The following is a 24825-nucleotide window of genomic DNA, read 5'->3' as shown; positions in this document are numbered from 1 at the left end:
CCACTGAGCTAAATCCCCAACCCTACTTCTGTAAATCTTATTCTTTCTCCATGGCTGGCTGGATGGCTGAGTGACTGACCCCTAGTGTTCTCTCTCTCTCTCTCTCTCTCTCTCTCTCTCTCTCTCTCTCGTTCCTTGATTTCTTTCTTTCTTCCCAGACTTCTCCTTCTATATCTTCTCTCTGCCTGCCAGTCCTGCCTATCTTTTCTCCTGCCTTGCTATTGGCCATTCAGCTCTTTATTAGACCATCAGGTGTTTTAGATAGGAACAGTAACACAGCTTCACAGAGTTAAACAAATGCAACATAAGCAAAACTAACGTTCCTCAACAAGGAACTCACTTTGTTATGAGACAATGAAGGTGACAGGTTAATTTCTACGTGACTTTCTGGTCTTTCCACTCATCTACCCAGAGACAGACAAACCTATAGAGTGGTGGAGTTGTAAGTGAAGCACTCAGTTACAGCACCACCCAAGATAATATTGAGGTCCTGTCCTGCAGTTTGCTTTGAACTGGTGACTAATACACAATACTATTTCTCCCACCACTAGTCTACACAGACCTGGATCTTGACCTCTGGATAGCTTGTCCATTTGTTGAGCTGCAAAATAAACTGCTTTTCTCCTTTTGTTTTTTTGAGACAGGGTTTATCTGTAGCTTTTGGAGCTGGGATTACAGGCGTGTGCCACCACCACCCAGCTGCTTTTCTCCTTAATTGTACTTCTTTCTGTTGTTTTAACACAAGTCCTCACTACACAATGCATGCCTCTTCCTGGCTGACCTCAACAACCACCTGTCCTGCCTTATTCTTTAGTCTTGTTAGATGTCTGGCTTGATACTGTCTGATCATAACTACTACTGTGATTTTTCAAGGTTGATATTGATGCTTTATATTTCGAAGGCAGTAGTTAATCATTTCACCCCCATTGATCCTTTTTTGTCATTTTTTCCTCCCATATATCCATGTTTTGATTTTATCACAAAATTGCATTATTACTTATTTCTCCATTGAGTAACCTGATACACAGTGTTACAACACTGAGCTGATAGCACTCTGGTTTAAAGGCAAATTGCCATATTCCTTTGTTTTCTACCCTTTCTAAGGATAAAAAGAGATAACAGACTTTTAAAATATTAGAGATAACATGTAAAATACCGTACTTTGTGGACAGACACTTTGAAATACACAAGAGTCCAGTTATAGTAAAATTTTTAAAAAATGACCCTAAGAAAAACAGACTAATCCAAAGACCAAGTTCATAGATAGTACTCTTTTTTTCCAAGAGTGTTACTCCACTATAACAAACACAGGAAGGAAGTATTCTCACTTGGTTCTTTGTATCAAAGGGTATAAAAAACTTATGCTACCTTAGATAGAAAATGGCAAAATCAAATAAAATTAGATGAGGGGAAGCGTTACTCTGGCCGGCTTTCAATTCAAGTGTATGGGATGTAGTCTGCTAAGTAAAACAGAATCAGAAGCACCCCTCATCTGAGCAGGAAGGGCTATGGGACAAGCACTTCTGCCCCTGTTATTGGGTAGACAGAAAGGATGGGTAGCTGCTGTTCTCTCTTGCCCCCTCAGTGTTCAGAATGCTTGGGTGAGTGCACATTGGTCACTCACCAACTTTTCATTATCCCTCCTTCTTACCAATATATTTATCAGCATGGCTAACATGGCTGGTAAGAACACAAGGCTGAGTCACACAAAGCACTGAGGCATGCCTTACATGAACATCAAGTCGTTGTTAATGAGTATGATCGTTTTAACCATTGGACAGATAGAGTGGATGCATTGAACCAATAACTATCAGATGAACTTGTTAGTACTGTTTGTGCTCTGACAAGGAATGCAGTCTGTCACTTCTAATTCTCATAGCAAGAAAGAAAAAAAGGGAAGCACAATGGATGTAGGTGCCTGTGGTTTTTACCTTGTTTTGTTTTCAGAAGCTTGAAGTAGCAATTTTGGTGACGGAGAAACAATGAAGAGTCTTGTGTTAATTTTCTTATCTCATAATTACCTGTTGTTATCCTCTCAAAATCACACTGAAATGCTAGATACAAAGAAGCATTCAGGAGTAGTAACATCTGGACAGCAAAGTCCTCTCAAAGCACATACCAAAGCTTTGGAGTGTGGAGATTTTTTTTTTTTTTTTTTTTTTTTTTTTTTTTTTTTTTTAGACAGGATTTTTCTGTGTGGCTTTGGCTGTCCTGGAACTAGGTGTGTAGACCAGGTTGGACTTCAACTCACAGAGACCCACCTGCCTCTGCCCCTCTGCCTCCTCAGTGCTGGGATTTAAGCCGTGGGCCACCAACCGCCCAGCAGAGATTTTTAAAGTAAGAGAATGTTGACTTGGACAATGAACATCTGTATAAACTCCACCTGGATTCAGTAGCTAGTGATACCTTTTTGAATTTGCCCTACTTAGTTCTCTGTTTATCTGCAGATGTTTTACTGGAATTCATCTGAAAATCAAGACATAATAGCAGTAATTTTCTAACACAGGCCAAATGTGCCCAGCTGAGTTTTCTAAAAATGTTTTGTTGGCTTTTACCATACAATAAAAGAGTATCTGCCAAAAAGCAATTCTTTCTCTTTTTTTAATGTGTATTTTTGGTTTTTGTTTGTTTGTTTTTCAAGACAGGGTTTCTCTGTTTATCCTTGGTAGTCTTGAGACTCGCTCTGTAGACCAGGCTGGCCTCGAACTCACAGAGATCTGCCTGCCTCTGTCTCCCAAGAGCTGAGATTAAAGGCATTCAATACTATTGCCCAGCTACAATTCTTTCTCTATGGCAAGGACAGGAAATTAACCTCATGGAGTTATTACAAGACCTTTGATTCTCTAAAACAGAGGTTGAAGTAATTCTGATTATTTTGAAGGAAAATGAATATATGTGGACAAAAGTGATATATATGTATGTTTCTTTTCTTTCTTTCTTTTTTTTTTTTTCAAGCAGGGTTTCTCTGTGTAGCTTTGCGCCTTTCCTGGAACTCACTACGAAGCCCAGGCGGGCCTCGAACTCACAGTGATCCACCTGCTTCTGCCTTCTGAGTGCTGGGATTAAAAGTGTGTGCCACCACCGCCCAGCATATGTATATTTTAGATAGAGTTTTATTGCTGTTATAAAATACCATTACTAAAAGCAACTTGGGGTGGAAACCTACAGTTCCACATCACAGTCCATCACTGATGGAAGTCAGGGCAGGAACCTGGGGACAGGAGCTGATGCAGAGACCATGGAGGAACACTGCTTCCTGGTTTCCTTTCCAAGTCTTGCTCAGTCTTGGGGCGGCTGGTTCTTGAGACAGAGTTTCTCTGTGTTAACAGTCCTGGCTGTCCTGGAACTTGCTTTGTAGACCAGGCTGGCCTCGAACTCACAAAGATCCCCCTACCTCTGACTCCCAAGTGCTGGGATTAAAGGCATGCACCACCACTGCCTGGCATGATTCTTTTTTCTTTCTTTCTTTCTTTTTTTTTTTTTTTAAAGATTTATTTATTTATTATGTACACAGAAGAGGGCCCCATATCTCATTATAGATGGTTGTGAGCCACCATGTGGGTGCTGGGAATTGAACTCAGGACCTCTGGAAGAGCAGTCAGTGCTTTTAACCTCTGAGCCATCTCTCCAGCCCCTGGCATGATTCTTATACACCCTAGGACCACCTGGTGTCCTCAAAAGCCAGAAGGGGGAATCAGATCCCCTGGGACTGAAGTTGTAGATGTTTGTGACACACCACAAGAGTGTTGAGAACTGAGCATGGGTCCTCTAGAAGAGCAGCCAGAGCTCTTCACTTTCAGCCCATAAAAATCATACTGTAGTTTTTGAGACAGATCTCACTATGTAGCCCTGTAGTACTCAGTATGCACACCGGGCTAGCCTGGAACTGAGATCTTCCTGCCTCTACCTCTTGAATGCTGGGATTAAAGGTTGGCATCACCATGCTTGGCCCCAAACCATAACTTTTTAAAACTTTGAAAGTATAGAATAGTATAGTATTGAAAACGGGGAGCTAACACCAAGATGTTGCAAGGTCAAAATTTATTTATGCCTGGGCCAAACTTTCCATTTCCCATAGGAGGAGGATGAAACGGCAAAAACCAAAGACAGGAGAGCCTCTTTATGTGATCATGGGAAGGGTATGTGTTATGGGTTATGGTCAGGTAGTTATTAGAACATACAATGAAATAGTTTATGGTCAGTCAATTCTTGGAACATATGAAACAATGAAAACAAATTATGTAAATCATAAGGTTATAGAGGAAGAACAAGTCAAAACAACAACAAAACAAGTTGCCCTTCAGCTTGGGACATGATTAGAGACTAACACTATGTTTAACTAGGAAAAGGAAGAGAGCTGTAGTCAGTTGGCCTTAACATGGAACTCAGTGCAAACTAAGGCATCACTTCATTTGGTTGGGATCTATCTGGAGATGCACACCTCAGAACCACCTTGGCTATCTCATTCTTTAGGTCTTCTTACACTTAGAATTTATATGAGTCATCTCAGCTGCTTGTTAGACCCTGATTCTCAGCCCCGACATCCTGAAGTCTCTTCCATAGGCAACGTAGGCCCAAGAATCAGAGCTCCAGGTGATCCCAATGCCTACATTTTGTGATATAACTTGTTATGGGGTATCCATCAGAAAAGATTCTTGGACATGGGCATAAGCCAATAGAAAGTCTTTATTAGCCATCTGGTGACTCTACTGGGTATTTGGGATCCCAGTGCAGCCCTGAGCTTTTCTCAGGGTGAGCTTTTTAAGCACAGAAACCCTGTTCTGGTTGACATACTTCAGTTAACAAGAACAGTTAGCCAGAAGCAGAACTACAGAAACCAAAAAGCAAGGTTAGTACATTTTGAGACTTTCCCAGAACTATGGATAGATTAGACCTTTGTTTTAGTTTTGGAAGATGGTGCTGTCTAGGTGCTGAGTTTTACAGCCTGAGTGGTACTTCCACCATGGAGTCAGTTGTCCTTAGGTCTGGGAGCCTGTTACATAACTGATGTCTTACAAGACACCAGTTTGAAAATACAATACTAAACAAGAGTAATTTATTACTTAAAAGGAACTTTTTGGGGTTGGGGATTTAGCTCAGTGGTAGAGCACTTGCCTAGCCAGCGCAAGGCCTTGGGTTCGGTCCTCAGCTCCAAACAAACAAACAAACAAAAAAGGAACTTTTCATGTGATAATCAGTAATGCACACATGTTATAAAATAGTTCAAACAGTGATGAAATAGACACAATAAAAACAAATGTCCTTAAAACAAAACAAAAAAAACCCCAAAACAGAGCTAGGCATGGTGGTGCACACCTTTAATCCCAGCACTTGGGACGCAGAGGCAGGCAGATCTCTGTGAGTTCGAGGCCAGCCTGGTCTTCCCTCTCATGAAAACTGTTTGCTAGCAGACTGTCTTCCTGGATTTGCTTCCACTGTCCTTGTCTAGGCTTTATTGTCCCCACCCCCACATTCCAGTTAATATTTTAGAGTTCAGGCCTGACAAACTTATTTTTGACACATGGTCTTATGTAGCCCAGGCTGGCCTTGAAATTTCTCAGCATCCAAGGATAGCCTTGAACTCCTGACTCTCCTGTCTTATCTCCTGATTGCTAGGATCACAGGCAAGGGAGACCGTATCTGGTCTTACTTTACCTTTGAAAAACTAATTACTTTCTTTCTAGTTTTGTCCTCTATAAAAAAGATTAATGTGGCCTATGACATTTTCATGACCATAAGTTAAGGTTTGTTAAAAGTGTGTTGAAGCCTGCACATTTGTGAACAGTCATTATGTTTTTTATCTAGCCATCCTATCTTTATTTTTTCAGATAAGGTCTCAGGAGGACCTTGAACTTGTTATGTAACTGAAGATGACCTGGCTTCCTCCCCCTCCCAAGTGCTGGGGTTACACAGCATGTGTCATACCAGTTTTAGGTGGTACTGGGGACCACATCCAGGACTTTGTGCATGGTAGGCGAGTGCTCTACCAACCGAGATGCAACCTCAGTCATTCTGAAAGCACCTTAAAGGACTAGCAGTATAAAGGAGCTAGTCCACAGTGTCATTTGGGATGAGTACATGATGTCCGTAACAGTTTCTTCACACAGCAGTTAGAATTATACTGTGTCTTAGCATGACGTCAGTTTTGAGTGTGGTTCATTGTAATCAAGTATCTACCAAGAATATTTGAGAATGGGGGAAGGTGGGAGAAAGATGTGTAACTGAATGTATAATGCGAACAGGAGGACATCATTCCATTCCCAAACTGTACCTGAAGAAAACTGTAAAGCAAAGTGCTCTTAAGCAGACATTCCATCTCATAATAGCATGAGAACCACAAACCAAACAGGTCAGCAAAGAAAAGCACAGGATTAAGAAAAAAGGGGTGGGGGGGATGCTGGTATTTTAACCAGCCATGTCACAACTCTAATGGCTTATTTCATTGAGTTTTCAGATGAGCTATTTGTTAGTTTTAAAGTTCATTTAAAGATTAGTATGTTTACAGAACTAGAATAACAGAAGACAAATATCTGGATTTGCATAAGCTTGTAATTCCATTTCTGGAACATGGACAGATCCCTGAGGCTAGCTGGCCAGCCAACCTAGCCTAATCTGTAAGCCCCAGGTTCCAGTAAGAGATAGTAACCTTGTTATTCTCAAGTTTTTACAGCTATTGTATTGTAGAAACAGGAACAGAACCAGGTCTGTAAATTAGGTATTTTTACAATTAAAACTTATTCAACTCTTAGGGCCCATGTTGATGTGAATTTGACCAAGCAGTAGTGTTAGATTACCTTACTATTTGCTTTAACATTTAGGCAATGCCCTCTCCCAACCTCCAGGACAAAGTAACACACCATTCAGCTTACTTACTAACCTGATCTTCCTTTTTTTGTGTGCTTATGTTGACTAGTGTGGAAACTTGTGCAGTTGGGCAGAGGCCATGGGCCAATTTCAGGTGTGCTTCCTCTGTAGTTGTCCACCTTATTTTTCCAGAGAGTCTCTTACTGGAACCTGGGGCTTACAGATTAGGCTAGGTTGGCTGGCCAGCTAGCCTCAGGGATCTGTCATGTTCCCGACATGGAATTAATTACAAGCGTGCACAAACACGCCAGACTTTTTGCGGGGTCGGGGTGGGTGGGTTTAGGCATAGAATCACTCTCAACAGCCCAGGGTTTGTTGGTAAGTAGAAAAGGCTTTCAATCTTTTGTTTCTCCCCCTAAAATATCTCATGTTAAATTTATACGACGGTCCAAGTTACAGAGCGAAGATTTAAAAAATATTTTTATTAAGGCTACTTCTCTACTTTTGTATTCGAATGTGTGCGTCCAAGCGCAGATCAGAGAACAAACTGCTGAAGCAGGCTCTCCTTCCACCACGTGGGTCTCGAACTCAGTTCATCCGCTTGGTGGGAAGCGCATTTACCCTCTGAGCCACCGCCGAGCTCGGATTTGTTTATTGCAGTCCCTGTGCAAGGCGTCTGGGGAAGTCTCCCACAGAGCGGCAACCTGGACCATCGGCGGCCGGTGGACAGGGCTGCTTCCGTCCGCGAAGCGCAGAAGCAGGGAGAGCGGCGTCCCGGGGTCCTTCCGGGGGCCCACCAGAGGCAACATCCGCCAGAGACCAGCTCAGCACCGGCCAGACCCTGGTGGCCGCCGCCTCACACACCCCGGCGTCACCGTCCTCGCCAGCTCCCATCCGACTCCCGCTCTCCCCGGCTCAGCCCGCAGCTTCGGAACACAAGTCGAGAGCGGTAGGGCGCAGCCTAGGCCAGGCAGCATCCTAGCCACCAAACTAACCCAGTTCCCATAGCAACTGGCGGCGGCAGTCGGCTCCTTGCCAGGGCCCTTCCGCGTGTGATCTGCCTCTACTTCCGCTTCCTGTCCCAGCGTCCCCTGTTCATCCAGAAGAGCTTTGCATTGTGGGAGCTCCTTCCTTTCTCGCTCCCCGGCCATCTTGGCGGCTGGTCTTGGTGAGTGAGCTCTGGCTGCGTGGAGGATTAGGCGGCGCGGGGGGGCCCGCCGGTTGGTGTTTGGCGCTCCGGATCCTAATCCTCTCTTTTGCCCTCTCTATGTGCTAGGTTGGGGGCTGTCCCGCACCTAAGGCAGGAAGATGGTGGCCGCAAAGAAGACGGTGAGTGAAGCCGACCGGGCCCGGAAGCCGATTCACGTGGAGAGCCGGGTCTGGGCCGGGGCGGGTTGATAGGAGCACACTGGGGCGTCAGCATGCCGCCGCCGTTCCAAGGTTTCAAAGTGAACCCGACAGGCTCTCTGTGACTTCTCAGGCATTATTAAAGGGTTCAGTTCCAGCAGTCTGGAACTGGGTTTGATTTTGAGATGGCTGCACCTGGTTTTCAAGTCTCGAATGTTTGCATTGTAGAAAAAGTCTCTGGAGTCGATCAACTCTAGGCTCCAGCTTGTTATGAAAAGTGGAAAGTACGTGCTGGGCTACAAACAGACTCTGAAGATGATCAGACAGGGCAAAGCGAAATTGGTTATCCTCGCCAACAACTGCCCGGCTTTGAGGTAACGGAGGGAACCCGACTGTGCGTGGCCAGCTGTAAATTCATTGTGGACGAATGTCCAGTATTGGATGGTTGTTGCTCTCTGATGCATGTTCTTCTGTAAACGTACCTTTGAAGCACAGTGCGTGACAGGAGCGGTACAAACCATACACGCCCAGGGAAGCACAGGGGCATGTTTCCTCTGTATTTTGTGCTTCCTTATTTATTTATTTATTTTTTTTAAATAATCTTTCTAGGTTTAAAGTGTTACACTCCATTGCATGTGCCTGTTTTGGTTTAGAAAAGTTCTGGTTGATTTATGGAGGTGAAGGTATAAAACCATCCATTTAGCAGTGTCCAGTTTTCTGAACATATGTTTATTCTCAATTAACTGCTTGAGCTTGAACATAGTGAGCATTGTGAATAAGCTAAAGAAACTTGGGAAAATATAAGCCCCTTGATTTTTCTGTGGCAGTTGAGTGTCTCTCTTCAGTCTTGTGTTAGGGTGTCTATACTTAGTGGCAGAATTCCAAGTGTTTGGTCTTATTCTAAACCATTCAAGTTTATAGGGGATTTTTGTTTATATTTTTAACCTACCTTTTATAGTAACAGTATAGACATCCATTGTTAAATATAAGCTCAGACTCTGGTCCGGGGGCAGGTTGGGGTTCAGGTTCCCTCTTAGAAGCTCCTGGTGGCACTAAGTTCCCTACCCTTCACTTTTATTTGCCTTAGTTTCTTGTTAGTTAAAATGGAGTACATAATACCTATTGTTAAATTAAAATTTCAGACACTGCTAAGTTCAACCTTTTTCTTTTTTTTTTAAGTATTTTTTTTAAAGATTTATTTATTTATCATGTGTACAGTGTTCTGTTTGCATGTATCCCTGTAAGCCAGAAGAGGGAGCCAGATCTTATTACAGATGGTTGTGAGCCACCATGTGGTTTCTGGGAATTGAACTCAGGACCTCTGGAAGAGCAGTCAGTGTTCTTAACCTCTGAGCCATCTCCACCCCCCACCCCCCTTTAAAGTTTATTTGTTATTGTTTGTGAGAGAGAGTGAATGCATGCGCCCTTGGGAATCCAGAAGTGGGTGTCAAACCCCCTGGAGCAGCAGTTGTGAGGTGGTTGGTCTGGGTGCTGGGAACTGAACTTGGGTCTTTTATAGGCAATACCAGCTTTCGCTGAGCTATCTATCCCAGCCAACATTTTTTAAATGTCTGTTACAACCTTTTTACTAACCTAGATATATCCTCGTCATCTTGTAACACCCCCCCATCACCCCCCTTCATCCCCCCACCCCAGTCTTCAAGTACCTTACACATTTTAAACTTTAGTAATTTGAAACATGAATACAACATACTTAGAATTGAATACTACCTAAACAAAATGAGTATTCAGTAGATATTTGCTACACTTGGAAGTGATTTGGTTACTATTGGTAACCATCTATCAGTACTTTGGTATGGTATTTATTTGACTTTTTTGTTGTTCCCAAAGGAAATCTGAAATAGAATACTATGCTATGTTGGCTAAAACTGGTGTTCATCACTACAGTGGCAATAACATTGAATTGGGCACAGCATGTGGAAAATACTACAGAGTATGCACACTGGCTATCATTGACCCAGGTATGCTTTTTAAATCATAAAATATTTTCTTCCTTTCTAATGTTAGTGCTCTTTACTAGACAGTGGCTTTGGTGCCTGAGTTCAGACCATTAGAATTTTAATATTGCAAGAAATATCATAATTTTATTTTGTAGAGAATTGATCATGCATGCCAGTACGTTGTAATTTTAACTTTGAGATTATGAACTTCATTAATGTGGCACTTAATAGCTTGTTAAAACGTGGAAATAGCAGGTGAATTGAAAAGTAATCTTTGTTGCTTGGGAATAAACAGTTTGTGCTGAGTGCCTACAAATACACAGTCTGTGTTTTGAACTTGGAAGTTGTAGAATACTGCGAATATTCTCGCTGTTCTGATTCTGTGATAATCAGGACAGGCTAGACATTCGCTATAGTAAGACCATGCATGTGTCCCTGGACCTGGTTCTTTACCCAGGTCTGGTTTTCTCAATGCTGGTGACAAGCAGGTCTGGTTTATTGTGATTGTTCTGTGTGATTGTGGGTGGCTGAGATTCTAAGTGACAGTAACGACGGTAATAATTTGCAGATAGTGCTAATCTGCCTCCTTAGCTAAAGAACATGTAGCCATCCCAGGGAAGTTCTATGACTATCGGTTGCCATTACATGAATTGTAAAACTATTATTTTTATTTTCTAGGTGATTCTGATATTATTAGAAGCATGCCAGAACAGACTGGTGAAAAGTAAACCAGGAAAGTTTTTCTTTAATAAAACTTTACCAGAGCTCCTTTTAAAAACATTGTGTCCCTTTGGGTTGTTTTCTTCCTAACTTTTGGTTCTCTTACACTTGAATGGAGGGTTAGAGCCATCAAAACAACAAGGTCTGGTGGCGAGACTTAGGTGAAGTTACATTGCCTAGTTTCCATTTTGTGAGGTTTTCTTTTTTCTTTTTTTTTTTAGTTTTTTACACACCCCTCCCCCCCATTTGTGGGGTTTTGTTTTGTTAAACACTGTATCACTGCAAACAAAATGAGTGGGACCACAGGGATGTTTCAGAGTTTAGAATTCCGATGTTGAAATACACATTTGTGTTTATATAGTATATATCTAATCAGAAAGCCTTGTTGATTGGTATTTTTTGTGGGTGGGTATGTTTACGCTAGAGGTTGACTGGTGTTTTCCTCCATCGCTCTTTACTTTATATACCTAACCTAACCTTACATACCGAGGTAGTCTCTCACTTAAACCTAGGTAGAGTTTGGCAATTCCAGCGCTAGTTTAGCTAGCCAGCTTCCTCTTGGGGTCTCCTGAGTGATAGAATCACAGGCTGGTTACCCTGCACGTTCACCATTTATTTTACATGGATCCTGGAGGTTTGAGCATCAGCCCTCAAACTTCCACAGAAAGTGCTTTGTCACTGAGCTGTTATTTCCAGCCCCATAAAGACAGGCTTGTGAGTCTGGCCTCAGGGTGTTTGCATTGTATATTTGGGTATGTTTGCAAGGCATTGGTGGTGACTGACCAAAGCTATGTAGCAAGTGAAATGCTGTTAAAAGCTGCCGAAAGTATGGGACAGAAGGACCTTCTCTGAGTTTGTGGAAAGCAAGCTTGTACAACTTCAGAATAAGCCTGGTCTTTAGTTCATAGTGTGTCAGGTTGTCCAGGTATGTTTTATATCCTTCAGTTCTAAAAAGTGAATGTCCCCAAAATTGTCCATTATCCTACGCAGGTTAGTATTTTTTGGGGAGACTCAAACTAATTTGGGGGAGAATACTGACTTGGTATTCTGAACCAAATGGGCTTGGCATGTATACTGTATGTAATCTGCCAAGCCTTTGAGGGAAACTTCAGGAGTATCAGAAAGGCTTCTTGGGCTCTCCTTCCATCCACCGAGGATACCTTCTCTATACTATTCAGAGTCAAAGTTGACTATCCGTAATAGCTACATAACACTGGTGTGCCTCCCCTTTTGACAGGTGAGGAATTTGGTTTCTTTGAAGGTAACATGTTAAATGGTTTCAGAAGTTAACCTAAGGTGGATGTACTTCTAAGAGTGACCTGAGCTTCATTGTCCTCTCTTATTTTGGGAGCAGCTACTAACACTTTGTGATCAGCAGTTCAGCAGGGAGGGGCTGTAAAGAACCAGCCTTTCTCATTTTTGATTCTTCTTGTTGCAAGATGGTATCTTCTCCCTCAACCTCCCACCCGAGATTTTAAACTAGAATGTTTCCAGGTTAAGTATTGGCCGAGTTGAGTTTAAGTGTTCTCAATTCTTGGTGTTTACATACTTAAACTGGTGTGCTCAAAATTAGGTATTAGATCTTGTATGCAGATTGGTTAGGTGTGCTTTTTAGAGATATTTCCATGGTTCAGAGTGTTATGTCTTGGTTAAAATTAGTGTGTTTGTCTCCTACAGTGGACCTTTCTATTTAATTCCTTAATGTATGGTGAACTGATGAATTTCAAAGCACAAATAACTGATATATAACTATATATGGAGTTTGTAAAGATTTATTTTTTAAATATTTATTATGTTCACAGAAGAGGGCACCAGATCTCATTACAGATGGTTGTGAGCCACCATGTAGGTGCAGGGGAATTGAACTCAGGACCTCAGGAAGAGCAGTCAGTGCTCTTAACCTCTGAGCCATCTCTCCAGCCCCTAGAATTCTTTTAACGTGTGGTTTCTAGGGCTTTGTAGGTAGTGTTAATATGGTATAAGATAATTTGGCTTTTAATTTATACATACTTTTGTCTAGTCATTGTGTCTGCAAGAATGGTTTAAAATGAAAGTTTAAAGCTAGGTGATAGGAAACACCTTACTCGGGTGTGTTTCTGTGGAGGAGCTGTGATGAAGTGTCATTGTGCTGCTACATCAGGGGTGGTAACAGTTGGCATTCTGAGGTGTTCTTTTCTAATTAAAATGAAATAAGATTGCAGTTGGGTTGCTTTAATATGAGGGATTGCAGGGAATTTATCTGAGTGGACTCCTGTTAGGTGTGGAGACAGGTGCCAAAGAAGCTGGATATTGAGTGTGTTAAAAATTGCAGATGAACAAACTATCTGACACAATTTGAGCTTGCTATAGCAAGAAAGTCTAACCTATTCCGGTGTTCTCTTCCTCCTGAGACAAGCCGTTATATAGGCTCAAACAATATTTAAGAAACCAAGAATTAAAATTATGTAATGGTGGCAACAGCCAATGGTGGTGTGTGGAAAAGAAACCAAATTTTAGGCTAGTCATGAATGGAGTCGTATAATGTGGAAGATGGTCATGTTTCATGAGAAGATTTTCTCTGCAATTTTGCTGTGGTGGCAGGTTTCCCGCTCCCATTCTAGATCTGTATTTGATCTGAGGACAAGTCCAGTAGTCCAGTCGAGGCTAGGTGCCACCTAGTTAAAATTGAGTCTTTTTGTTTTTTGTTGTTTTGTTTTTAAATAGCATTAGTCACATCTGCCTCTCACTAAACTATGGTCCTAGAGACCTAAGGGACTCAGCATTTTCAACTTGATACTACATAAAATTTTGAGTGAATATTTTTCTGGTCCTAAAACAGGTCCTCAATATATGTGTGATTATCTAGTCCAGGATTTTTCAAACATTTTGTCTTGATAATAGTAATTTTTCAGTATCTTATATACATTTATGATTTAATTTGCTATCTCCCATCTAGTTCAGAGAGTCAAGACAAAATTCATTCTGTTTTCATCTGCTCAGTATAAACCCACCTAAGCCCTTGCCATAGACTGACTGCTGAAAAATAAAAATGTCACAGCTAATACTGAGCATTTAAAATGTGTGTGTGTGTGTGGTGGTGGGTGGGTGGGTTGCACAACCCCTTCTAGAATCTGTGGGCACTTGGCATACATGGCATTCACTTATACATATGCCTGAGATTTTTTTAGAAGATGTATGTGAGTGTTATGCTTGCTGTTATGTCTGTGCACTGTAAGCATGCCTGGTACCTGTAGTGGCCAGTAGATGGCATTGGTGTATGTGAGTTGCTGTGTGGGTGCTGGAAAACTGAACCTAGATCTTCTGCAAGAACAAGGTTTTTTTTTGAGCTCAGGATCGAACCCAGGGCCTTGTGCTTGCTAGTGCTGGTGATGAATGGTGGAATTGCAGTTTGAGATGGTTGTGACTTATGTGGGTGCTCAAAACTCAATCTGGGTCTTGTGCAGGAACAGCGAGTGCACTTAACCACCAAGCCATCTCTCCAGCCCTGCAAAAAAAAGTATATATATGAGAAATGTTTTGCCAGGTGATGGCATATGCCTTTAATCCCAGCACTTGGGAGGCAGAGGCATGTGGATCTCTTGAGTTCCAGGATAGGCAGGACTACACAGAGAACCCCTGTCTCAAAAAACCAAAAAGAGACATGTTTTGAGCTTTGCTAAATGTGGATGTACACAATTCTCTGACAATCCAACAAGACAGCATTGTGAACCTGATTTTACAGAGTAATACAGGCTTACAGAATCAGCAGTGAAGTGGAAAAGCAGTGCTGGTGACACTTGATGATGTAGACCAGTAGCAAAGCTAGGTATCTTAAACTACATAATTTAAACATTGAAACATTTAAGTTCCTTATGCTATCATAAGGAACTTGCAAACAAGCACCACACATCAAAATGAACAAGGTAATTTTTTAAAGACTTCCCTGTGTCTGTATGTAAGTAGGCATGCCAGATAAGGGCGTTGTATCCATTATACCTGGAGTTACTGGTGACTGAGCACAGCTACCTGAATGGGAACTGGGAACCCAGTTTGGCAGCATACACTTAACTATTGCATCCAGTCCCTGAGCTGTAAATTGATGCATAGGCTTCAGGTTCCCCTCCCCCACCTCCAAGCTTTTCAGTGTGGTACCAAGCAGGAGAAAGGGATACTTTTGTGCCACTAGAGGGAGCGTGAACAGAACAGCCAACCGGGAGTAGCTTAATACCTCAGTCTTAGTCATCCAGATAATACTTTGTAAGGAAAACGCTTATTTTGAGTTACAACATAAACACCTTTCCAGATGAGGTTGAGGCTGAGGCTCCCCTGTAAGAAGACATTTAGTGAAAACCCTTGAAGTATCAATATAAACTTAAGGTATTTTGGATATAAAAGATTCATATCCTAAAATGTAGTTGCTTTGGTGGGAAGAATGTTATTTTATCTGTATGTAAGTGCCTTCTTGAGGTGATATCCCTGTACTTAATGTACATATATCCCTGAATAGCTAATTGTGTGTGTTAGTTAAATAGAAATTACTGGAATGCTAGACCTTGTTACTGGATCTCCCCCCCCCCCCCCCCCCCACAAGGTTTCTCTGTGTAGCTTTGTTCCTTTCCGGGATCTTGCTCTGTAGACCAGGCTGGCCTCAAACTCACAAAGGTCTGCCTGGCTCTGCCTCCTGAGTGCTGGGATTAAAGGCATGCGCCACCACCGGCCCGGCTGGATTTTTTTTTAAAAAAACACATTCTCTGAACTCAATGGTATGCCTGCCTGGCTCCTAAATTGTCATTGGCTTTTAAGGTTGGTCTCAGGACTGGGGTGTGGCTCAGTTATAGAGTGCTTTCCTCACATGCACAAGCCCTGGATTCATTCCTTAGCACCATGTAAACTGGACATGGTGGTACATTCTCATAATCCCAGCACTCAGGAGTGAGGCAAGGGCATCAGGATGTAAGGTTATTCTCAGTTACATAGTAAGTTTGAGGCCAGCCCAGGACACATGAGATCCTGCTTTAAAAAGCAACTTAGTTTTGGGATTCACCATGGCTTGGTAGATTTGGGGAATTTCTGTAAATGAATAGTATTTCTGTGGTATAGACTATGCCCTAAAGCAGTTCTGATATTTAGTCTATTTCTAATTGTTGCTTAGTGACAATCCTCTGCAGGTCTCTCCTATATGTTTGTGATAAAAACCACTTGGTTTGATAGCAAATGGTATGACAGCTGCTATAGTTCCAATTTGTACTCATTAGCAGTGTACAAGAGCTTGTATTTCTACATTGGTAACCATCACTAGCCAGACAGTGGTTGTATCGAGCTGATGGGCTTTTTAAAAAAGCTATTATCTAAACCTTTTTTTTCTTTTATATTGGCCTTTTTTGTCTACGAATATTTTATATTTAAAGTTACAGTGAGGCTGGACTTGGTGCCAAGTGCCTGTATTCCCATTACACTGAAGCAGGAGAATTGGGATTGGGGGACATCCTGAGTTACAACCTCAGCAAAAAGCAAGACCCTGTCTCAAATTTAAACTAGGAATTTTATTCGACACCATTTTTCTGTAGTGGCGAATTTTAATATTGTGTAAAAATTAAACGTTTACAGAACAAAGGTCCTATGACTTAGGTATACGTCCATATATATCAAGGTAAATTCCAATACAAAAAAAGTAGCAATTCAGGGAGTCAGTTTCCTGCAGAATTGAGACTCAAGTTGTCAAATGAGATTTCAGTGCTAAGGCAGGAAGAGGCAGAATTGAATCCACAGAACACTGAATAGCATATTTATTCTCATAGTAAACTTTTGAGAGTTCAGAAGGATTCCCCACCTCCCCCAATATCGAATTTGGACACGTTGGTGTCTGCATTTTCTCTTTGTTGTAGAGCAGTCCAGTGTCTTCTGTTCTGGTTGTGTTTTGCTTTACAGCTTACAGATTTAGCTATGGTGTGAGCTCTGAGGCACCACCACTGTTTTTGAAGTCTTTTTATGATGATGTACAAATACATAAAAGCATTTTAGTCTTCATCTGTATCGTAGGCGGTTTTCCAAGGCTTCCATTCTTTGTGTCATTTCTTCTAGTAAATCCCAAATTAAGGAAGAGGAATCTGGGTGCCTGTTTTAGCTTACAATCAAGTACAATTTGATTTGATTACTAAAAAAAATAGTTCATGTGAAGCTCATTTGCAAAACATCAAAGCCAGATATTTCAGTTTGAATTTGGCTTTTTCCAAAGGTTTTCTAACACACCCATGTTGCTTATAATTTACCACAGTGCCTCTTTGGGAGCTGCAACTGATAATTTGGGAGATGTAAAGAAAATGAAAGGATTATGCCTTACAGAGTGAAGGGCATGGGAGTGGGGTTTATTGATGGTAGGTAAGGCCAACAGCTAAGGAGTGAGTGGCCATGAATTTTTTATTTAGTCTCTTCTACATGTAGTTTCTTAATAAGTACACTTCATGAGTGGGGCAGGGAGAAGTTGTAGAGTTAAGCCCCTTAATTCCTCCTATCTGACCCCATGGCAGAATGACACAGCCCAGCTTTATCTGTATTATCTACTGTCACAAAGACTTAGTCTACAATCTTAAACTCCACATAGAGAACCAGTCCCCCTCCCCTCCCCTCCCCCTCTCCCCCGACAGGGAGAATTGCTATGTGCTGTTCTTAGTAAGCCTGTTGGCACAGGGGTCATTCAGAATTAAGCCATTTCTCTATGGGCTAGTTGATGCTCACTGAGATCTGTATCAGCCAACTTTAGTAAGTAAGTAATTTTAAGTTCAGAGCAGCTGACAATGTGTTCACTGTGTAAAAGCACCAATCACTCTGTCATCCCCATGCATTCCTGCTTAAATGAGTCACTGGGCCTGTTCCTTTGGTAGAAAATTTAATCTAGAGTGTTGATATAAAGGATCTTGGCTGCCAAAAAGAAAAGGGGAACACCCAGTTCTTCAAAATCTGCACATACACGTAGCTTCTGTGTGGTTAGGGTTGAGGGTTTAGAGATTAGACTGAGATGGAAGCCTCTTCATTCTACAACATACTCTGCCTAGACAGATCTCTGAGGCACACATTCCTAGTGTTTATCTATCCTTGTATAGAGTTAAGTGCCTCCCCACTTACACTATATACTGCCTAGTTGGCTTTAATGTTACTCTTCCTGTGCTAGCTAGCAGATGACCACCAAGTGCTTGACCATGGCCACTAAGCTTGGCTTGACCTTAAATCTCAAACACCTGTCAGGCTGCCTTTTATAGAAAAGGCCTTTTCTGATTCAGTGTTGCTAGCTTTGTGATGAAATCCACAGTTATTTGTAAAGTTTTGCTAGTATTCTTTGCATTACATACAGAGCATCCTATTGGAAAAGGATATAGCGCTGAGTTAATTTTCTTACTTCTTCATTTGCAAGGTTCTGGAACATTATAAGGTTTTCACATTTGCATTGGTCTTGGCTTTCTTCCAAAGGGCTTCCTGAAAAAGCAGATGGAAAGAGTTCACCTCTGTCTTTCACCACACTTCCCAGATACATAATAACCAGACTGAGTCAGTCAGTACACAGGAAACCATGAAAGAAGTGGTCAGCCTTTTCCATGTGTCCAGATCCAGGGAAGTAAATGCTGGGAAGAGCTGTGGTGGCTTCAAACACTTGAAGAGGCTTTCTTTTTACACTAGAGGTCAAGACTACTGCTGCTGCCTTCAATTTAGTTTTGAGTTATTTACTTAATTCTCCCTTTATTTCCTACATCAAGCTAAGTCTGCTGAGCTTATGTAGTAGTGATATTTCACTTGGATCACCTGAAGATTTTGTCGAGTGGGAGAGTTTTTGTGTCGACTGTGAATGATTGTCTTCTTCAAACAGATACCTATGTTGCACTGCAAAATTAGAACAGGAAAGTAGGTCTCGGATATTTATGGTGACTGGCTCAGATTCTGTAAAGAGAGAAAACCAAATTCAAACCTGCTTCACACTATTGTGGTCTAAAGCAGCCATGCTTTGCTCTGAAACATACTGTGACATAGACTGTCAACAGGGGTGGTAGCTACCACATGGTTTAAAGGACAGAGTAAGTCCTTCCTGTCTGTCACTGTACAACTTGTATCTGCAAGGGTAGCTGAGGCAGAAGGCTCCAGTGAAGGCTGACAACACTGCCCGGAAAGCTTACCTGTTGGCTGGTGGACCTGCTTTGGTGGCTCCCCTGCTGGGGAGTCCTGTCTTCCATCAGAGTCTTCTAGAGCTGATTGGAAAGAGATGGCCAAAAGGAGTAACAGTTTCACACATGCTCATTAGGACACGGTTAGAACCCAGGGTCTTTTGGTGTTACTTGGTAACCAAAAGATTCTGTGACGATACATGGCCATGGTAGAGCAGTTATCTCTCCGAAGAGACTTAAATCACATCTAAAGATTGCCCCTCCCTGTGTCATGTCAAGTAGGTAAGGCAGGAAAAAGTTGCTAAAGGATCCAGTGACCCCTGTGGCCTGCCTGGACATTTCACTGAGATGAAAGCGCCAAAGGCAAAGCGCACTCCACCCTTGGGGATCTGGAAGGCTTCCCTCTGGATCTCCCTTCACCCCAGTGTTTAGAGGGGTAAGGCATCATTTAGGTTGAATTTTAAAGGTGTCTGAACTCAGTATGTGAATAAAAGGGGAAATGGGTAGAATTCCTATGTGTAAGCATAACTGGATTAATTAGTGAACTGGAAAAACTACATAAAATGTCTGAAATTGAAAGGATGGACATCTGTTTGCACAAATTTTCTGAAATAGTACTTCTGATTTCTTTAACAATGGCTCTCTGCCTAGATGATCACTTCTCTAGGGTTTGAGGGTTGAGAACGACATGTTAGCATTTAGCATGCTGTTCAGCACAGGCTAAGCGCTCAAGACATGGTAGCTACCGCATTTGTCTTCCCCTCTCTTCCATTCTCTGGCTGTAGTGTCTCTAGGTATCACTTGTCTTGGTCAGCAAGGAGGTGTTTTCTGAGCACCAAAGGAATGGATTGAGGATTTTCTGGGTTCATGCTGCCCTGTGGCTAAGGTTGATCCTAGATACATTCTACAATACCTTCACAGATGCCTTGCTTCAGCTTTTCACTTATCTCCCCCATTGTGCTGAAGTCTTCAGCATAGAAGAGATGCTTATTGGTGGGCTCAGAGGCAATCTCCTGTAGTTCTTCCTCAATGGCTTTTCCTACCCCAACAGCATACACAGTGATACCTAGGCAGCAGAAATTAGAATAAGATACAGTTGCATTCCTAGTGTCTGGACATTGTGCTATGCTCAAAGTCAGTTAGATATTAAGTGATGTGATTTGAAGCATCAATGCCAATACCTCTCTCTATTTTTCAGCATTGGTATTTCAGACTTATGAACAAAAGATCCTAGAGATGTAGCATATAGAAGAGGGTAGACAGCTATTGATTAGCTCTAGAGGAGGTCAGGTAACAAATGTACAGCTTTTCCCTGAATTGGCTTTCTAGATAGCAGGGAAAAGTCTCACAGCTTACTAAAATGAGAGGTTTCCTGGCAGCTCGAATTATGACCTTAGACAGGCTCTTATCATATAGATAAGGCTGGGCTGGAACTTGTAATTCTGAGTGCTTGGATGGTTTCTTCTCGAAAGGAGAATCTTAACTGTCTTGGGCTCCAGTGGAGCTGCCTTCTGCCCACCTCTCTTAGGGGTGAAGAGCATCATCTTGAGCAGAAATGGGAGTAAGTCTACAGACCATCGGAAATCCCAGTCAGGAAAAAGAAGAAATGTAAAATATCTTTCTTAGATTTCAAAGGGCTATGAAGTTGCTATAAAACCTTTTCTAAATCAAGCTAGTCTTTTGACTCCACTGCCTCATTGAGAGTAAAACAAGCAATTGAGCTCTGTTGGACTTCTAACAATTTTCAGCATTGATGTCTTTGGCTAATCTGACACACTAGAGGTTTGAGAGTACATTTTATTTTATTTTATTTTTTTTAATTATATTTGTGTTTTAATTTTACACATCAGCCATGGGTTCCCCTGTCCTCTCCCCATCCCCTCCCCTCAATTCCCATCTCCTCCAGGGCCAAGACTCTCATGGGGATTCATTTAAACCTGATGGATTCAGTACAGGCAGGTCCTGTCCCCTCTTTCCAGGATGAGCAAAGTGTCCCTGTGTAAGCCCAAGGTTCCAAACAGCCAGCTCATGCACTAAGGACAGGTCCCGGTCCCACAGCCTGGATGCCCCCCAAACAGTTCAAGCTATTCAATGGTCTCACTTATCCAGAGGGCCTGATCCAGTTGGGGGCTCCACAGCTCTTGGTTCATAATTCATGTGCTTCCATTCGTTTGGCTATTTGTCCCTGTGCTTTTTCCAATCTTGGTCTCAACAATTCATGCTCTTGCAGACCCTCCTCTTTCTCGACAATTGGACACCTGGAGCTCCACCTGGGGCCTGGCCAAGGATCTCTGCATCCACTTCCATCAGTTATTGGATGAGAGTTCCAGCTTGACAGTTAGGGTGCTTGGCCATCTGATCACCGGACTAGGTCAGATCAGGCTTTCTCTCGACCATTGCCAGCAGTCTACAGAGGATGTATCATTGTGGATTTCTGGGGACCTCTCCAGAAAGTGCATTTTAGAATGGTCCTGAAAGCCAGTGGGTGAGAGGACACCTTGTTCTGAATCTATATGAATAGCTGAGTTTGGCATATTTGTTTGGGTGCCAGTGGTGTGTACATGGTACTTTGGATAATCCTTGTTGACTCAAACAACTAAATGTCTGTTCCTACCAGCCTTTGGGCAATTTGCAGGAGGTGTAAGGTGGACTAGTTAATTTATTGAGTCAAGTAAAAGGCTAATCTGATTTAGAAAGCAAAGATTCTTCCCTCTTACTTTTTAAGAATGTAGTCTAGCCGAGCCTATGAATTAGACATGAGCTCCAGCAAGCTAGTTGTGCGTGAACAACCAGTTTTACAGACTACTCAGATGGCCCAGGGGTCCCTTTCTCTTGGGTGAGGAAAAATTAAGTGAACAGTGAGGTAAGAAATGTCAATAAAATGGATTGGTTGGGAATCAGTAGCCCTTTTGTGAGGGAGAATGGAGTTCACCTATAGGACCAAGATCCTGGTTTTTGTTGTCGTTGTTGTTTTAAAAGTGTATTTGTGTCAGTAAAGTTGCCACCAGAAATCATTAAAAAATTTTTTTTTGTGCATTGGTGTTTTGCCTGAATATCTGTGTGAGGGTGCCAGATGCCCCAGAACTGGAGTTACAGACAGTTGTGAGCAGCCATGTCGGTGCTGGGAATTGAACCTGGGTCCTCTGGAAGTGCTCTTAACTGATGAGCCATCTTGCTGGCCTCCAGAAATCATTAAAAAAAAATTCTTTGGGTGACTCTGGAAGGAACATACCAGGGTATTGGACCAGTTGTATGTTGCAGTTTAATAGTATGGGCTGAGGTAATCTCTCTACTGGAGGTCACACACTGGGTGGTAAATCCTATTACTCAGGCTGTGAGAAGCATTTTATTTAGCATCTCCGGGGTCCCATTATGGCCTCTAGGTGGCAGTATAGTCAAGGTGTTTTTTTGTTTGTTTTTGTTTTTGGAGACAGGGTTTCTCTGTGTAGCTTTGCGCTTTTCCTGGAATTTACTTTGTAGACCAGGCTGGCCTCGAACTCACAGAGATTCACCTGGCTCTGCCTCCCGAGTGCTGGGATTCAAGGCGTGTGCCACCACCGCCCGGCTCAAGGTTTGTCTCTTTTTTTTTTTTCCCAGAGCTGAGGACCGAACCCAGGGCCTTGCGCTCTACCACTGAGCTAAATCCCCAACCCCATCAAGGTGTATTTTTAATGGCAGTTATCAGAAAGCCTTTTTGTACTCAAACACTCTGACTTCTAAGGCCAGCTATGGATTTAAAAGACCTGAACTTTGAGTAATATAAACCGCAACTCCACCTCATATTACCATTGGCCTTGGCTTTACTGGCCCACTCGGAGACATCATCCTGAGCCCGTCCGTCGGTGAACACGATGGCTGCTCTGGGCACTCGTGTAGAGAGGGGCCTGGCCCCTTCTGCTTGGGTAAAACTTCTCTCAAACATGTGTTTCAGGGCCAGCCCAGTCATAGAGCCTTTGCCCATGTATTTCATGTGAGCCACAGCTTTCTTCATGTCCTTGGCTGAGCTGAAGTCCCTCAAGGTGAACTCTGTGCGGACCTGTGTGGAATACTGTAACAGCCCCACTCGAGCAGCTTTGGGGGAAATTGCCAAGGACTCTATAATCCCAGTGACAAAATGCTTCACAATCTCAAAATTGTCTTCTCCAAGGCTCTTGGATCCATCAATCACAAAGACAAGGTCAACAGGGCCCTCAGTGCATCCTATAGGAACAAAAGGAAAGGTGACATGGTTACAAAGTTAGAGTATGTACATACAAGAGTATAAAAAGCATGCTTCCCCAGGAGGCATAGCTGAGCTTGGAGAGCCCTCTTTGTTCGTCAGCTAGCTCACTGACAAGTGGGGATATCACAAGTAACAATTGTTTCCAGATACACTTTTATGTTTGAGTCACCAATTAATAACACTAGTAATTTCCCTAAATAAGTTACACAGTATACACACATTGTAAAGGAAATCACACATTGATTGCCAGCAGCCAGTCCTTGGAACTGTGCATACAGTAACTGGTAAAGGATTAGAACAGTGGTTCTCAACCTTCCTAATGCTGTGACCCTTTGATATAGTTCCTCATGTGACCCCAACCATAAAATTAGTTTTGTTGCTATTTCATAACTGTAACTTTGCTGTTGTTATGAACTGTAAATATCTGTGTTTTCCCATGTGAAAGGTCGATTGACTCCTAAAGGGGTTGCTACTCACATGTTGAGAACCACTGGATTAGACTATACCAAGTCAGTTCTTTTTGCTTTGCTGTGGGAGGCAGATAAACACAATATTGATAAACAGTATTTTGACTGACAGTTGAGATGATTAATTTTTCCTCAGCCATGACTTCTCCCAAGAAGCTTCTAGGGTACCCAACTTGTGTCAGCTCTCTGAATAAATACTACCAACACATTAATTTATGCAAGGCAGTGGACATAGCAGGATTATGATAATGACATCATGTTGCTTAAGTCCAATGTGCTGTATCCATATAGGGGGATAATTATTTAACAATGGGTCTTTCTCCCCTCATGTGAATTGTTCTTCAGTAGATACTGTGTCTCATTTATTTTTGTGCCCATAATGTTTGGCACACAATAGGTATTCAATACATTATTACTGACAGAATAAAAGAACAGGGTGGTATCCATTAGGCAGCACACTTATAAGTACCCTACTGACCTATTAAGACTTAAAAATGTTTGATCACTGAATTCTTTACCCTTACCAAAGCTTTTTGGGCTTTAGATGGTTGACAGTAAAAAGAGAAAAGTTTTATGCAAATACATAGGCAATTTGGATGCTAAGAGACTTTGTTATGTGGGGCTGCATAAGAGAATTGTAACAATCCCAAATTGTAGTGGGTAGCCATCCCAGCATTAGCCTGGAAGTTCCAACCCCCATTGAGGCTTCGGTAAATGGTCACGCCCACAAGGCAGGGCAGAGGAGGAAGCGGAAGACCAAGGATCGAGAGGAGGTCTCGCTCTTGGTTCTGGGACCCTGGACGCTGGAGGTAGACCGAGCAGAGTTCTACAGAGAACACTGCCGGACTCCGCCATACCTTTGCCAGACCCTGCAACCTACCTATCCCTTCATTTGTAAGTTACCCCACAAAATAAACCTCCCTTTTAACTACATGGAGTGGCCTTAATAATTTCACCAATACCAAATGAATGATCTCATCTCAAACAGTCTACAGTATGTTATTATAATATTTTCTTTTATATATCAAGCAGCTGTCTAATCTCTCAAAGTGAAGCACAATAATAAAGCAAGTAAAGACACACATAATGCAAAAATACTTGTATGCTTGGCCAGTGGAAAATGCTACTGAGAGTGCACACAAGTGTGTAGGCATCAGGGTTTGGCTTCTCTCTTC

The 24825-nt window shown here is 42.3% G+C and overlaps 2 protein-coding genes and 2 non-coding genes across 4 annotated transcripts in view; 3 read left to right on the top strand and 1 right to left on the bottom strand.

The window, feature by feature from the left end:
• Positions 1–7887: 7887 nt before the first annotated feature.
• Rpl30 (ribosomal protein L30) lies at positions 7888–10892 on the top strand. The gene is made up of 5 exons (XM_036208297.1): positions 7888–7972; positions 8081–8133; positions 8380–8525; positions 10003–10133; positions 10791–10892. Exons 2-5 carry the CDS (start codon positions 8113–8115, stop codon positions 10838–10840), a joined length of 348 nt encoding a protein of 115 aa, XP_036064190.1. The 5' UTR covers positions 7888–7972; positions 8081–8112; the 3' UTR covers positions 10841–10892.
• Positions 10467–10598, top strand: LOC118597514. The gene has a single exon (XR_004946821.1). It is a non-coding gene; the product is annotated as a small nucleolar RNA SNORA72 (small nucleolar RNA).
• Positions 10893–13127: 2235 nt separating the features above from the next.
• Positions 13128–13249, top strand: LOC118597522. The gene has a single exon (XR_004946828.1). It is a non-coding gene; the product is annotated as a small nucleolar RNA SNORA28 (small nucleolar RNA).
• Positions 13250–16573: 3324 nt separating this feature from the next.
• Positions 16574–24825, bottom strand: part of LOC118597061 (matrilin-2) — a 31017-nt gene continuing 22765 nt past the window's right edge. The window contains exons 9-14 of the mRNA XM_036208306.1: positions 22748–23161; positions 19875–20027; positions 18974–19045; positions 18606–18740; positions 18183–18281; positions 16574–16891 (exon numbers count right to left, since the gene is read on the bottom strand). Of these exons, the coding sequence (XP_036064199.1) occupies positions 16836–16891; positions 18183–18281; positions 18606–18740; positions 18974–19045; positions 19875–20027; positions 22748–23161 (929 nt within the window). The 3' untranslated portion in view covers positions 16574–16835. The remainder of the gene's footprint in view (positions 16892–18182; positions 18282–18605; positions 18741–18973; positions 19046–19874; positions 20028–22747; positions 23162–24825) is intronic.

Source organism: Onychomys torridus, chromosome 16 (assembly GCF_903995425.1).
Source record: "Onychomys torridus chromosome 16, mOncTor1.1, whole genome shotgun sequence".
Taxonomy (NCBI): domain Eukaryota; kingdom Metazoa; phylum Chordata; class Mammalia; order Rodentia; family Cricetidae; genus Onychomys; species Onychomys torridus.
Note: the sequence above shows the minus strand (reverse complement) of the source record. Positions and strands in the feature narration are given on the sequence as shown.